The sequence below is a fragment of the Phyllostomus discolor genome, chromosome 10, assembly GCF_004126475.2.
Source record: "Phyllostomus discolor isolate MPI-MPIP mPhyDis1 chromosome 10, mPhyDis1.pri.v3, whole genome shotgun sequence".
In the NCBI taxonomy this organism is placed as follows: Eukaryota; Metazoa; Chordata; class Mammalia; order Chiroptera; family Phyllostomidae; genus Phyllostomus; species Phyllostomus discolor.
In genome coordinates this window covers 52,457,490-52,474,077 of record NC_040912.2, presented here as the reverse complement: position 1 = coordinate 52,474,077, position 16,588 = coordinate 52,457,490, and the positions used below count along the sequence as shown (strand labels likewise).

Genomic DNA, 16,588 nt, shown 5'->3' with positions numbered 1-16,588 from the left:
ATTGGTTGCCTCCCATATATACCCTGAGTGGGTATTGAACCTGCAACCTAGGCATCCCTTTTAAGAGCACCATGGACAATCCCACCACCACACAGTATACCAACTGCATGGGCAATTTCGTCTTGAAGGTCTGGAGCACCATGAGTGAAACTGACCCCTAGAATGACCTCACCTTCCTTCAAATTCGCTCCAAGAAAAATGAACTTATGGTTGCCCCAGATAAAGACCATTTCCCGATTGTGATTCAGAATCCAACTGAATCAGCCACTCTCTTGGCCCCACGCATCATTCCTTCATTCAGTGTCCCCAAGAATAATAGTGTTAATCACATCAAGTGACTGGCAGGTAGAAATCACCTGAGAGCCCATGTAGATCAATTGAGTGGCCAAGGTGGGCTGCAGCTCCACCCCATCCCATCAAAGTCATCCCCCCACTGGCCAGTCACCCCTGAGTTCCCAGGAGGGCCCTCTTTCCTCAAGTCCAGGTTTGAACAAGAGCTTGTGAGAGGCACACACCCTGCTTTCTTCTAACCTTCAGTTCACTTTGTTGCCCTTGGAAAAGGCTGTTTTTCTTTAACTAAAAATAACTTAAAATTGAAAAAAGAAGCATAATTGGTAGGTACAAAATAGGCAAGGAGAGGTTAAGAATAATATAGGAAATGTAGAAGCCAAAGAACTTACATGTATGACCCATGAACGTGAACTAAGGTGAAGAAAGCTGGAGGAAATGGGGGTATGGATCAGAGGGTAATAAAAGGGAGAAAAAAGAATGGGACAACTGTAATAGCACAATCAATAAAATATACTTAAAGAATAAAGGAAAAAAGTGAAAAACATTTTAAAAAGATAAATGTACACATACACAAAGAGGAAGAAGAAACAACAATAAAAGCTGGAACATTTAATGGGTAAACACCCTATACACTCAGTGAAAAAAGTCAGCACTGTCAAAAAACACATTATATGAAGGAGACAGTCACTGCCACTGGCTTCAAGGAGAGTTTGTCTCTTCTAATATTAACACAAACATGTACTTAATTCAATCTGAAAACAGGATTTTGTATTTTTCAATATCACCATATATTTGTCAACATCAATTGACACATGTTAAATAAGTGGTTTTAGAAGTGCCAATAATTTCTGATACATGTGCATGGGACATAAATAAATATGTAATTTAAAAATGTGTTATGTTGCCATGGTAATAGCAACAACACAAAGATGTGCCTTTAGTGATCCTGACTACTCTGGTGTCTATAAAAAGAAGTAGGTTTTAGCAATCTCAACCAAACTTCTAAATATCCTTAATAAAAAAAAATATTTTCCCAAATATGGTTTGAAATGTCAATCTAACCTACTTAAATATTCACAGCATGTTCAATTCTTAGAAGTGTTGCACTGGAAAGAATTTTTGAGATTATCTTATTTTTGGTATATTTAAAAAAATAAAAGGTTTATTCTTAAAGATTAGAAAATCTTATTTAAGCATTGGCTATAAAAAAATCCTCAAAGGAATGAGGACACTATGGACATATATCTATTTGCAACTGTGTCTCAGTGCCTAACACATAACTAACACTTTCAGACAAGTGCTTTACTTTGGAGGCAGAAGAGAGCTCTTCATTAGAACAGAGAAGACTCACACCTAATCAATTTCTTTTTACTTGAGCAGAGATAATTCTCTCCATATCTAGCTTGAATTTTGACTTTTATGGAGAAACTTCAACTAGGAAATTAGACCTTATCATACCAAACCCAACCCTCTGTGATCATTTGTATCAGATCCACACTCCCTACAGTTTACTTCTCAGACCTGAGAAAGATACCTTATTGCTCTGAGAGGTGGAGGAAAGGGAACTCAACATTTATTAAACATCCCTATGTGCAGACACCTCACTTGCCTTCCTTTCTATAATCTTTAGCACCCTATCAGATTGTTATGTGAATTCTCATGTTCATACCCCTCTGTGAAGGTCAAGAGCAGTAATTCGAACCTTGGTTACAATCTTTCTGCTGCACCATTCTTCCCCTATCTTCATATGATTTCAATGGAATGTTGCTCTTGCCCTGAAATTTTGTGTAGTTCACCTTGATATGGTCACAAAAGCATCCTCCGAAAGACCTCTGAGCATTTAATTGAAGGCAAATGCTATGTTCTAGTTTGGGCAACAATGTGGTCAATATAGAAAGAAAGAAGTGCTTGGCCTAAGAACTGTGCATTCCCTGGGAGAGGTGGCTCATGCACTGTGGACAAGCACTGTCCAAAGGCAGGCTGTCATCAGGGTACCTGACTGAACCACAAGTTAGAGAAGCATTTGCTACCATCCACAGACATCTGGTTTTGTATCATTTTTAATGCCAAAATTATTTTTGAAGTCCCAAATCCTTATGATTTGAAAGAATCATATTACAATATATTAAATTTAGAGAATAAGTTATGTAACTGCCCCTTTCCATCCTTGCTAACCACCTTGCTCACATATTGTCCAAGATAGACAGTGAGTCAGTTTCTCCTTGAAACTGTTTGTCATCTATTTAAGTCTGAATCTTTTCCTGAATGGACTGTCAGTGAAAGCAGTATCTAATGTACGCAAAGGAGGAAAGGGTGTTGTTTTGTCATCAGGAGAAAATGATCCTTAGGACTGCCCTTTGGCCCAGGGCTTCCTGGGGACTGGGGCCCCCTTAGAGAATAGCATAGCTCATTTTGAAGGCACTGGATTTCTTGTTGGTTTTCTGATACCTGTTGCTAAAAGGTAATCAAATTCCTTCCAAGAATTTCCTTCCAGAAAATTTCATTTTCAACTCTTAATAAAGTGTGGCAGAGCTGGTTACATTTCAGGCACACAGTAGGGACTGACACATGTCACCTCATTGCCACTTCAAGCCTGCTCTATGGGTTAAATACCATGGATACCTCCATTTAGAAATGGGGAAGATGGGTGGGTTGGGTGGGTGGGCTGGAATGGGAGTAGGGGGGAGAAAACTGTACTTGAACAATGATTAAAATAAAATAAAATAAAATAAAATAAAATAAAATAAGAAATGGGGAAGATGAGGTTGAACCTGTATATACCTCGCACAGACAGCTAACACAAAACAACTTGACTCCAGAGCTTTGACTCACTACACTGTATCATGCAATAAGCAAACATGAATTGTGAAAAAAGAATGGAGGTAGGAGAGACAGGGAGGAAGACGTAAATCTAGTTCATCTTCTTTTCCGACATTATGAAGAAACAACTACTAAAGAATGGCATTTGACAGCTGTCAGAGGAGAGGGTTGGAGCCGGGTGAAAAAAGGTGAAGGGATTAAGAATAAAAAAACATTATAGAAAAACAATATGGGAATTACCAGAGGGAAGCAGGGTTGGTGGAAGTAGGAGGGAATAAAGGGAGGATAAATGGTGACGGAAGGAGATTTGACTTGGGGTGGTGAGCACATAATACAACACACAGATGATGTATTATAGAATTGTACAACTGCAACCTACATAATTTATTAACCAATATCTCACCCCACTAAATTATAAAAAAAGGTATCTGTGTTTCATGGCAGTAAGCACCAAACTCTATGATAAAAACATTGTGAATGTAATATGTCCTGAATCACTTATTAATCCTTTCTTCTTCCTCACTTTTTGGGGTAATAGTTTTTCTCAAATATTTAGGCTTCTGACCAATGAACAATTTCTTAATGCATGAGTTTGAAGATTAAGCTTTCCTGAAAAGCCACAGGAAGTGATGAAGTAAATAGAACATCAATATATAATGTTGACTGTGGACTATTAGAAGGTGGGGTGACCATACCTTGTTCACTTTTGCATCCTCATCATCCAGTGTAGTGGATGAGCTAGACTAGCTGATTGGTTCTGTCTGGTATATACTCCACCAAGGCCCCAGAAGCAGCACAGCTCCTGCCACAGAGCAGGTGCTCACACAATTTGTTGAGTAGATGAATTCATTGCATGAACTGTTTAGTAGAGAAAAGACCTGTATAATAAATAGGATGAGGTATGGGTTTTATTTCTATTACACCATGCTGTAACTACATTGTGTATACAGTGGGGAGCAAAAGTAGGTTTACAGTTGTTCATATGGAAAATAACACACAATAATGAATAAATAGTAATATAAGAATAAACTGTGTTTTACATACAACTATAAACCGACTTTTGCCCCAACCCGTATGTACACCTCCTTTCTTTTCATATGTCAGAGTAGCACAAGAGTTAGAAAACCAGCTTCAAAATGTTTCACAGCAAAGATGAGATAGATAAGAAATGGACACATAGAGTTGATAAAAATTCTTAAGAAAGTAATTTCAAAGATACAATACAGAAATGATCCCAGGATATTATGGTTTTATTTTCATCAGTTGTTTTATTTTGAAAGGAAAGACTTGTTTTTTTAAACTTCTACAGATGTGCCCCTCTCCAAAAATGAAAAAAAGGAAGTGTTTCTTTGCACAGCTTTGTGACTGTCAGAAAATGTGATGAATTTTGACAGAGAATAATAATAATAATTTAACAAGCACTTTATTTATTCTTTAGTACCCTCTCTGGAAAAGGGCATATATACTAAGAATGGCATAGAATGACAAATATGACATTGTAATTTCAGAGTACAGCATGTTAAAAATTTGATAGCCATTATAAAATAGCCACATAATCACATTTATATTGAAAATGTCATAATCTTTTATCTGTATATTAAACATAAAATCAATTTTTAAAGTATTTAAAAATAATTCACATATATATTTCTTTCCTCTGATGGGCATAATCATGCTATGTTGCTTTTACATCGCATGAAGTATTTCACTGTATAAGCTGATTTCAAATATTGTTAAATTAAAGGTATTAAATTATTTTTATGTTCACTTGTTAAATGTTCAGATATGGTCATATTAAAGCAAATAATTTTGATTTTCAGCCATCCATTTTTAAATTTTAAGTCATCTTTTTTTCTAGGCTGCAAAAGTGTATTACCAAATAAACTGACACAATAGCTTAGCAACTAAAATAAATGTACAATTTTAATACCTTCTAATCACACCAATTAATATGAGATTTTTGTGCTTGTGCATGACCTTCTTCAAATTATCCTCCAATTTTGGCTGAATCAGAACCAGTGTGGGCTATTTGATAAAAAACCCTAAGTGTGTGAAATAAGAGCCCTCATCTCTTCTGCCAGACTCCTCTTGACAGAAAGATGATAGAAGCATCACATCCCTGGGAGAGTAAATGCAAACTGACAAGAGATGAGCCTTTAGATGTTGAATATAATCTTGAATTGTGCTTGAAGTGTCTTATTATCTTGTCTTTTGATGTCTGAAGGGGTGGCTCATTGTTAGAAAAAGGAAAACCCTTGCGCATCTTTGCCATCTTTAAAAATTGTTTGGCCTTTAACAACTGCTTTTCCAACTAATGTCCATTTCTCCTGACAATAAATATGGCAGGTCGTTGGCAAGTGACAAACAATTTACTTTACATGCCACACTTTTATGGGTTTGAGAGCTCATGCGGAAGCGTATTTTAAAAAGCCCACAGAAATTAGCAGTATTACAAATATTGAGAGGACTGTGATGTGCATATACTGATGAGAAGTTACTCATTATGGTTATTTCCTGCAGTTTCTGTTTTTATATCTCTCTAGTGCCAAATTCTAAATTCAAATTCTTTATTTATCATTGACTAAAAATAGCCATACAAAATAAAAAAGCAACAACCAAGTCTGCTTGATTTCATGAAGGAAATGCACTAAACTGATTTCCAGTGCACACTGCATTATTCAGAATAGTATTTAAACAAAATTTTATTTCTAAGTAGGATATAAAGAGATCATTTGGCTTGCTGAATTTTACCTCTTATCTCAGACCCTTTAGCATTTTTTAATTTCTGCTGTTCTTTTGGTACCCTTACTTTGTATCTACTGATTATTTTGTGTTTTTTGTTTTAACTTAAAAGTTTAATGATGTTCCCCATCAATAAGATTCCTTAGCGACTAAATCACAGCCATGCCCGTTTTCTGTCACTCGGCCAGATTTTGTGAAAGCTTTCAAGATCTTTTCTTAGAACTCCGTCACTCTAAGAATCCATAAGAATTCTCCAAAGGACCATAAACTGTTACAGGGTTCAGGTTATTGTATCATTATAAAAACATATTGATACACTATAGATGACAAGATGGGTAGCTACCATTCTAGGCTCTAGTGCAACCCACTCAATCCCATCACCATTCACTAATATGACCAGTTCTGTTTTTTTTTAAGCAAGCACCTATAGACATCAATCCCTTTGAAAGCATGATGCTTTATTTTGAACACTTTAATGATTGCCTACAGATTCTGATTGGATTTAGAGAATTACTATAAACATGGCATTTAATGGGAGAAGAAAGGATTCAACTAAAAGCAAAGAAACAGACCAATATTCCTGAAAATTTGAATGATTTCTTAGGTAACGCTTAAGAATAAAACCTGACTTAATTTTAAGAATCATAAAAAGATGAGTTGATCAACACCTAAAACAATGATTTATACTTCTTTCTGAAAGTATATGAAAGCCTTCCTACATAATCCAGATAAATCCTGTTCTGAATGTTTACCGAGGCATACGTTACAGTGCACTATATGGATATAATTAAATAAATTCATTAAAATGTTACCTTTATTTACTGTTTCTTTCATGCTTCTTCTGTTTCAGATTGTACGCTTCCTTTTTGACATACTTCTGTCTTACAATATTTTGCTAAATGAAATTAGTTATGTTAAGGGAAAATGCAGGTTTTGGAAAAGGCATTTCACACCCTACACCACTTCCACATCTATACATTTTTAAAACAAGAAAATGCCTTTTTCCACTTGACTTTTTATTCTCTCCTAGCATCAGTGGAGTCTGGCAAAAATTCATTCTGGAATAATAATTTTTCATGCTTTTTAAATAGCTTTCAATGTTTGAATTTTTAAATCAAATTAATCCTTCAGCTCCATTCTATTTCAACAACAATAATTCTGTCACACAATACGTAACCCCAAATCATTAATTTATGAAAACAAGTCTTGCTATATTGATATTAAAAGATAAATCACCACATAGGTGGCCATCAAGAACTGCAAAAGGAGATTAATAATGTCATTCTATTTTAACAGCAAATGTTTAAAATATTTCTTTATTGTGCATCTGTCTTGATATGTGTACATGTAAATGTATATTTAGGCACATGGAATCCTTACAGGAATGTGTAACAAAAATTATGCTTACTATTGAACCAATACTGTTTACTTAAGAAAAAGAAAAAGATTGTTTATCTTGTGATATATGTTTTATCCCACAAATAGACAAATATTTAGGTTCTCAATATTTAGATTCAAAACTCTTCCTTAGCTTGGGCAAGTTTGATGTTCTTTAAATATGTATATTTAAATATATATGTATATTTATATAAATACATAAAATCAAAGTGTGCAGAAATCCCCCAAATCACTGAATTAAACTGCACAAATTCTGAGAAACCCTATTCTCTCTTCTGCTCAGTGTAATAGCAGCTTCAAAGAAGACACTGGAACCTGGATTATAGTCCAACTATGCATGAATCAATACTGTAAAATAATTAGTTGTTCTTTATTCACAAATTTAATTTTAATAAGCTTATCTGGAAACTATTTTTAATACTATACATAAGTACAGGAGAAGTACATTAAGTGATGTATTTATAGCATGAACAAAAATATTATAAATTAGTCTTTATTAATTTTATGATAGAGAAAATACATGCATACTAAAAGGTTGGTAAGACAATTTGAAGTTTGATACAAACACAAGAAAAAATGTAGAGTATACACCATATACACACACACATTTTAGATGGCTAGCATTTATTCACTGTGCATTCACTGGGTCTAAGGAAAAAAACAGGAAAGTGAAAATAAAGTATGGAGCTGATAAGAAAATGACATTTTAAAATTGTTATTTAAAACATTGTTAATATTAATATTTAAACATATGTTTCCTGGTTTTTAAAATTTTATTACTATTGAAGTTTTTTCCTCATTAATAGGATGAAATTAAAGTAATGTTTGTAAAATACGTCAATTTAGACAACAATGATTATTTTACAGAAAAAATGAAATACTAAGAAAACTGCTAATGCCAAGCACATTCATTAAATGACTTCATGCTAGCTATCATTAGTACATTATAAGTGTCCTAAAAACACCCTAATTCTACCTCATTCTCAGACTAAATTAACAGGCTTTATTTTAGTTATTTACTAAGGATATTTTTAAGTATCTTAATAAATGAAGGTTTCATCATAGAAACCCATTTTCAAATGGTCTTCAGTAAAACAAACCTCTTAGGCATTTAGTTTATGTGTAATGATATTAGTTTGTCTAATCATAATCTATAACTTTTCCTCCATTTTCAAATAGTTTTGATGGCAGTGTAGTCCTCTAATAAAAATGACTGAGACTATATAAGTTATGTTGTTCCAAGTGGTTAATTTTTTAATTAAAATAAAAAGCAGCATAATCTTGCTACGTATAAGACCATAAAAGCACTTGAAGGCAAAAGACTAAGAGAAGTTTGAGCATAGACTTTCTTTTAAACTCTCAAATTCTGAAATATAGACATTCACATAATATACTAAGATTTTTATAGCAGGTAAGTATTAAAAAGAAATGTCAGGAACTAGGCATCTTGAGTAAGTGGTTTTTAAAAATGACATTTGAATACTTTTTAAAAAGTTAATTTCCGTTCTCTGAGAATTACAAACTTGCTTTAATCAAAAGAGATTCAGTGTTATTTTTTCTGATCTCTGTGTTCATAGCAAAAAGGCTTAGTCCATTTTTGATAGTTCACAACATTGACACAATGTAGAGTAAGAGATGTCACCAAACTAGTCTGTTCTTGTTTCATATTTTTATGAAAGCTGATTTTGAGAATCAGAGGGTGGGAGTTTACTTAAAATACCAAGCCATGTCATCATGCTTAATAAACAGCATTAAAAGCCCCCATATTGCCATATCCCAAATATTCCTTCATGAGTGCCTTTTAACTTAAATATCACTTAAAGGTATTCCTAAATAAAAGTCCAATGTTGACAGATTTAGAACTTTATTTAGGCCCACAGCATAAGGTATATGTGCAACTGTAAAATACCATATTTGAAACAAATTATGCTCACTTATTCCCCTCTAAAAGACACTTAAAATTGCAGAGGATAAATATTTTAAAAGTAAAACCTAAATGGAATTAATAAAAGGAAAATTGAACAAAAACACTAGCAATGTATAGGACCTAGGAAGATAGCAAACAAGAAAATTCCAGCGCCACACTGGATATTCAAGAAAAACCCATCTGCTGAAGAATGGCAACTGTTACTAGGAGCTTTCTCCAGCCACCCCTGCCTTTGGATATTTTTTAAAAATTTATTAACCTGACAGCAGGAAACTTTACACAGATTGCCCCTTGACAGGGTGCCAGTATGGTATAAACACTTTGCCATAGTTTTCCTTAGCATAAGAAAATCAAGAAACATGTTACATGGAGCCAGGTGCACATTTGGGCAAACGTGACTGCTTCTCCAACGGTCTCGTCTCCCTTCCCAGGGAAGGCTTGAATAATCATCGGCAGCCCAATAGCAGAACTGCATCCTCTGCCCTTCCTCCTTCACATCTACTTTCTTTTTAATGTGTGAATGTCTGATGTATTATTAATCTCTAAACATAAACCAGCAAGGTCACCAATCAAAGAAAGTACCAATTCTCTCACAAATTATGTTTACTGTCTAACAACAAGCAAGGCCCACTTCCAACAGTTACATCTCATTTTTGAAATGAAAGAAAATTTTATAGGGTCAGTTCCTAAAAAGAACAGTACTAACTCTATTATTAAACCAGGTAATTGAGAAAGAAGGCAATTTATTTAAGCCTTGGGAGCTTGAATCTGGAATGCACCTCTATTTATTAATTATGACATAAACTGGGCTGGGCAAAGTACAAAAACACTATAATGCCATGTAACCTTTAAATCAGAAATACCCAAGATATTAAAAAAGAAACTAAAATGGGATCATTTTATGGGGTGATTATATAGATTAATATAATCTCTAATACTCTGTCTTATTTTGAATTGATTATAACACTATTTAACAAGAAAATCAGAATAATAGCAATCAAAAGAAAAGAAAAAATGTAAAACCATAGCAGCATTTTGATTTGCTAATATGTTACTAACATAGTAGTATCCTCAGATACTGCAATATTGAACTTTCTTCTTTAAACAGAGAGGTCTGACCTAAGCATCCTAAGCATGGCAAGTGGACAGAAAAGGAAGCACTAAGGAAGTCCCCACTGAACCTCATGTAGGAATTGTTCCCTGTTCTCATTAAAGTGTCACTTAGAAATGAGCACGGCTTAATGAACGAACATGGTGAAAAGCCACAACCATTAACATGAATTCATTTTTATTTTGAAGCTTCCACCTGCTGTTTAAAGTAGGTTTGTTTATCAGCACAGTGTTAACCAGGGTTTTCAAGGGTTAAAAACACTCAGCTAAATTTGTTGAAACACAGACTCTCACTGGGTTTTTAAAAGAAGTACCTTAGTGCATTAATTTTCTAAAATGTTAAGAAATGTATCTAAATGTGCATTTCCCTCAGTAGTCAGACAGCAGCACCACAAGGGCTTGCCTGACTATTGGGCCATAACTGATTTTTGACAAATACCTTACATGCATCCAATGACTTACACAAATACAGGTTTCTACTAGTTTCATTTAAATAACTTTTTGCATAGAATCTATCACTCAAATTATCTAGTTGATCTAAAAATATTCTGTTTTAATATTCCCCTAGCAAAATACACTTTCTTCAGTGAAAAATAGAATGAATTTTAATGGACAGAATATTGAAACTTACAAAATATCAAATCATGATACGTATTTTAAATAAATATAATTCTCTAGAGAATTTTCCTCATCACCTCTCAGCTAAGCCCTTCTTGGACTTAAGCCCTCTGTCCTGATTACCAGACCCAGCATATTTTATCAGAATATTATAAATATCCAAGGCATTGAAAATTCGAAGAGATGTTTAAATAAAGTAATAAAGATACTGATGACATAATGAAGGCTCCACTTATGCACATTTAAGAGGCAGCATCACCATAAAGTGCAGTCCTCACAACGCCCTTCCAATGACCTCCACACTGACCTGCAGAGACCACTGTCTCAAGGGGTTACAGACAATTTAGTCCTTTATCCTTTTGTCATTGAAAACGACCCGACTGCCATAAATTCTAATCAAGTCAAACTGGATGGCAATTTAAAAAATAATTGTGTAATGCATGTTTCTATGAGAAAAATAACGGAAAGGAAAGGAAAGGAAAGGAAAGGAAAGGAAAGGAAAGGAAAGGAAAGGAAAGGAAAGGAAGGAAAGGAAAGGAAAGGAAAAGAAAGGAAAGGAAAGGAAAGGAAAGGAAAGGAAAGGAAAGGAAAGGAAAGGAAAGGAAAGGGAAAAGGAAAGGGAAAAGGAAAGGGAAAGGAAAGGAAAGGAAAGGAAAAGGAAAGGAAAGGAAAGGGAAAGGAAAGGAAAGGAAAGGAAAGGAAAGGAACGGAAAGGAAAGGAAAAGGAAAGGAAAGAAAGGAAGGAAGGAAGGAACAGCTCAGTACATTTTCTAGCAAGGAAGAATCACTGACCCAACTTTCAACCCTTTTCCAATAGTTCACAGATAAATGGCATTGAAAATACCCACTCTTACAAGTATCATTGTATGCAATTGATTTTAACCTAGAAAAACAAAATATCCTAACAGAAAACCAACCACCAATTTTTATTTCAGGTACAATATTTATAAATGGCTTTTTGTTTACATCTCAGTGCAAGGCTTTAGGTTTTCATACCACAGTTCATGCACAGTGTTATGCAACTGAGAAGCAAGCCACAGAGATTGACCCAGCCACCCAAGGGAGTTGGGACTTTAAGAAAAGCAATCATGAGGTTTAATTTGAAACAAAAATATCCATAGGAAGAAAACTGTTAATAAATAATCTTGCAAACTTCAAGGACATAGGGGAGAAAATATTTAGGGCATGTTTTATGTGGTCTCACTTCTTCAGCTGATACTGCATGGGCAAACTTTAGTACAGATATTTTTTCTAGGGATATATATTATTTTTATCCTTTCTGTGGCCATTCTCCTGACCAAGTTGTTGATGCTACCATTTGAATTTTAGCATCCAACTTGACTGAATGTGGAACACTGAATTCTTGATGGGCATAACTAAAAATGAAGCACCATGTTGACACGAGTGCTATAAATGTCACTAGAGAACACCAGCAACTTTTTGCTTTGAGATTGTTTGCCAAAGTTCAATGTTGAGAATGGTTTTGAATATACACATTACTCGTCACGTATTAGATGACTGGCCCTGTGTAGCATCGCTCATTTGATCACACAGTTGAAATACATTAAAACACAAAACCAGATTTTCTGATAATACCCCAAGACATGCCAGTCTGTTCTCCTACAAACTGTTTACTGTGGCTTGGAGCTTAGCATAATACAGTCAGGAACTGAAAAAAGGAGACTGTTATTCCACAGGCTTCAAGAGTAAATAATGTACCACTTAATGATATCACAGAGAACAACCTACCAACATGTTTCTCAATGAAATGTGAATCCATCTCTCTTAAGTGTACTTTAGTTTCCATGGCTGTTGAAGTTAAGCAAAACGTTACCTCTGATGTAATTACTCTATAAAACACAAGGGCACTTTTCTATACTTTTTACTTAGGCTGGCATATGGCTTCTGGCTTCTCCTTCTGGTGTTCTGAGCTGCTCAGAGCACTGAAATATTCTGCACAGTATGTTCCCCCTTGGATGCTGTTAAGTGCAGAGGTGCAATTTAAGGGGAGGCATAAAAGGCCCAATGGTTCCTGGAATTTCCTTTGTTTATCCATAGAGGGCATCGGTATTAGCCTTTCTCCTGTGGTTTTTTGTTGAAGGTGCCATACTGTGAGAGAAACAGACTTGTCCTATGGACTGCTAATTTGAACAAGACATGGAAGGAGGAAGAAGCTCCAAAGAAATAGGTTTATACTGAAATTTCAGGTACTATACAACACTGAGCTCCTCTTATCTCCTGGTGTTGCCTCTTGTCTCACCACAAAAGTAAATATATCAAGATGCACATGATTTGTCTTAATCTGCTTTTTTCATTATAGAAGCATAGTTTTCAAAAATATAGTACATATAAAATTATGCTTTAAGAGAGTTTATTAGAAAATCATTATTTAGAGATAAACTTGGATATTCTCTGTTATTCAGGAAGAATGTAATTCTTTATTATCAAGTAAAAAGCATGATCAACACTACATACAAAAACAAAAAGTTGAAAATATTTGTGGCAAATAAAATAATGGCCCATTACATTATCACCCATTAAGTGTTGCCAAAGTTGCTAAAAATTCTGAGAGAGAATTATCCTAGAAAGTTTTAGTCAGTTGCATAGACTTGAATTCCTAAGTGAAGGTCCCATGATATTGAAAACTGGGAGCATAACAGTTCTGGGACCAATTCCTAAGAGCCCTTAGGGAACACAGGGATGCTTTCCTCCCAACATGCCGTCTATTTCGTCTGTCTCATACTGGCTCCAGTTTTCCTAACTTTTCAACACTGTTCATCTACTGATTTCATGTTTACCTAATTGGAAGCTGGAAAATATTCAGAGAGTTTGGTAAGCACCCAAATATAATGAAGTGAATATAAAAAAGAATATTAGATATAATATAGATTATGCTGGGTTCTCTCTCAAAAATTCAGAACTAAGAAGTCCAAAGAGAAGATGAGTACCTTCTAAAATCTACTATGATTTCTAAAATAAACTATGATTCCCAGTTTAAACATAAAGATTCTTTTCTTTTTTTTTTTTTCTGATTTTGCTTTCTTTTTTTTAAAGTCCACATATATTTTCAGTGAAGTTTTAATTCAATTCTCTTTGACTCTCCGGGATTTTTTAAAGCTGTTTCTCTACACATGCAGATCAGTAAGAAGTGGCATATTATCTATAAAATTTTCAACAGTGGAAAACCTAAAATGTTGAGAAGTCAAATTAATTACCCCTCCATTGAAGCCAATGCGGGGGGGAACCTAAGTTGGGGGTATAAGTCAAAGTTTACAAAAACACACTTACTTATTTAAAATGCATGGAAAGTTTAGGGACAAATAATCCATTATCTGCAATTACATTTAATTCACAATTGATTACTTTTGAAAAGTCAAAGTGCTTAGTATTAAAATACTAAACATCAGAGAGGCTGCAGCATGACTTTTTCCTTTCTGTAATTTATAATTTTATCTGACTTCTCTCACTAACCCCCTAAAATGAAATGAGTGTGTTAGGACATAATTCTTCCTACACAGATAACAACAGACTACAACAAAATATTTCTTTACAGTGAAAAATGCTAAAACGTTAATGGTTAGGTATGGAAAAATGTGTGTTAGAGGTAGAATTGCTGCATTTTGAAGAAAGGAAAATATGATAGAATTTCTTGAATCTGAAATATGTTATACTTTTAACTATAAAACAGTATTTTATGAATAGAAAATTTAAAACAAAGTTTCTCTGCAACACCCCTCTAATGTTTGATTGAACACTTAAAATCAGAGAAACGCTCCTCAGGTAAAGCTGGCCTAGAGTTGGCAAACTATCAAAGCTCTTTTCTTTCTACAGGTTAAACAAAAATCAAGCTCATTTTGTAACCCAATTAATGACTTTCTTAACAAAGCGGTCTATGCACTGATTTTTTTTTAAGTTCAGGTACATGGCTGTTTATAACCTGAGACCAAGCATTTTTCTGCCTGACATGTACATATATGTGTATCGGGTACATATATCATGCTACTATATATATGTATAAACAAGTAGGTATGTATGGGATAGACAGAGATAGATACATAGATATTTAGTGATATAAACACTGGAAAATAATTTAAAGTTTCAGGAGCAACTGTTTGGAAGCCAAAAGTCACTCTATCCCATAAAGTGCTTCTCCAGCAGAGACATCTATCCACCATCCATCACTTAGTCATCAGCTTAAAAAACCGCTCCCCTGTCTCATTAGAGATCACAGTTACTTGAGTTGGCTTACACATTGTCATCTGTTTGAATGACAGATGTCTTTGCTGGAGTAGCACTCTGCTTGTTCTGTTTTGTTTATGAAACAAAGATTCCTAAAAGGTCCTAAGCTGCCTCTGCATGCGGGAAGAGGTTATGAACATCTGTTAAAGGGGAGAGAGTTAAGTGAGGGACATGAAGGACCTATTTTCTTTCCTCATCACCTTTTTAAAAGGAGACATTAATTGTAATTACAAATGTTATTTATCTGAACAGCTCCTGCAACCACCTTTGTTTACCTGGCATAGAATGACTTGTATTGATATTCTTCATTTCCCCTCTCTGGTCTTTTGACTACAGATTACAACATTTTACTCCCCTTCTCCTTAACAAAAGGCTGCAAAGCAACCCAAAACCTAGTTGGTATTTATTTAATAAAGGTTAACTAATTCTCACAATGGAGCTGATTTCCTGATTATTAATATCATCTTCTTTTTTTCAAATAATTTCTATCTTGAGCACTTCAGCAGTATTTGACAAGTCAAAATGGACAGTGAGGAAGTTCCTTGTTGAGAAAAGTTTCGAGGGCATCACCCTAGCCAGCTGGAATCAGCTTCAGTGCCTCAACCCCTCCAAGATGTGAGCCTTCTCTTTTTAGGACTTACAAGAAAATTGAATGAATAACAGGAGAAAAAGGGGTGTGTGTGTGTGTGCAGATTGCTCTTTCGGACAACATGGTAGGAATAAAATGAAATACCTAGACAGACTTACCAAAGAGCTTGCTGGGAGTGTCCTCGCTGTCATTTGATTCCACAGGCGCAAGCAGGGGCTCATTCAGCTCGCTGTCTGAAGTAGCAGCCTTGTCCTCACCTCTCAACTCCGCATTCATTTCACTCCGCTCTGACAGCAAGGGCTTACTGATTTGTCCAGCTATCATTGGATCCTAGGATGGGGGAAAGAGTGAAGGGGAGGAAAAAAGTGGCAGCTTTAGTGTGCGTGTCCTCTCTCCCTCTCCCTCTCTTCTTTCTCTTCCACACGCACACTCACTCTCCCTCTCTCCTCTCTCTCTTATCTCTGGCTGCTCCCGCTGTTATTGCTGGCTGCAGTCAAGTGAAGAGCTATTACAGATCCGAGGAGTTCTCCATTACTCCCCACCCTATTAAAGCTCAACTAGCATGTGAGAGATTCAGGAGGCTTCGGAGGAGGAAAAAAAAAACTTCTTTGAAAGCAACCCAACCAACACAGCTTTAATTGTAGGATGTGCTTTTATGTGAATGTATTTACACCTTGTTCTGTCTTTAATGCAATAAGAAAAAAAGAAAGTGCTAGGTTTGTACTTCAGCAAAACACTGAAAAGGAAGGTGCACCCTACAGAGGAACTGCTGGCTATTTTAAGAAGACCTCTCCCCGGGGAACAAGCAATTAAACCCTATACCCAGAGCAGAAAAAAGAGATAGGGAGAAAAGA

General features: G+C 35.1%; 1 protein-coding gene across 1 annotated transcript in view; it reads right to left on the bottom strand.

The window, feature by feature from the left end:
* The window catches only part of LOC118496948 (POU domain, class 6, transcription factor 2-like), a 286,671-nt gene extending 270,527 nt beyond the window's left edge, over positions 1–16,144 (bottom strand). The window contains exon 1 of the mRNA XM_036010272.1: positions 15,893–16,144. Within this exon, the coding sequence (XP_035866165.1) occupies positions 15,893–16,058 (166 nt within the window). The 5' untranslated portion in view covers positions 16,059–16,144. The remainder of the gene's footprint in view (positions 1–15,892) is intronic.
* Between the last annotated feature and the right edge of the window lie 444 nt (positions 16,145–16,588).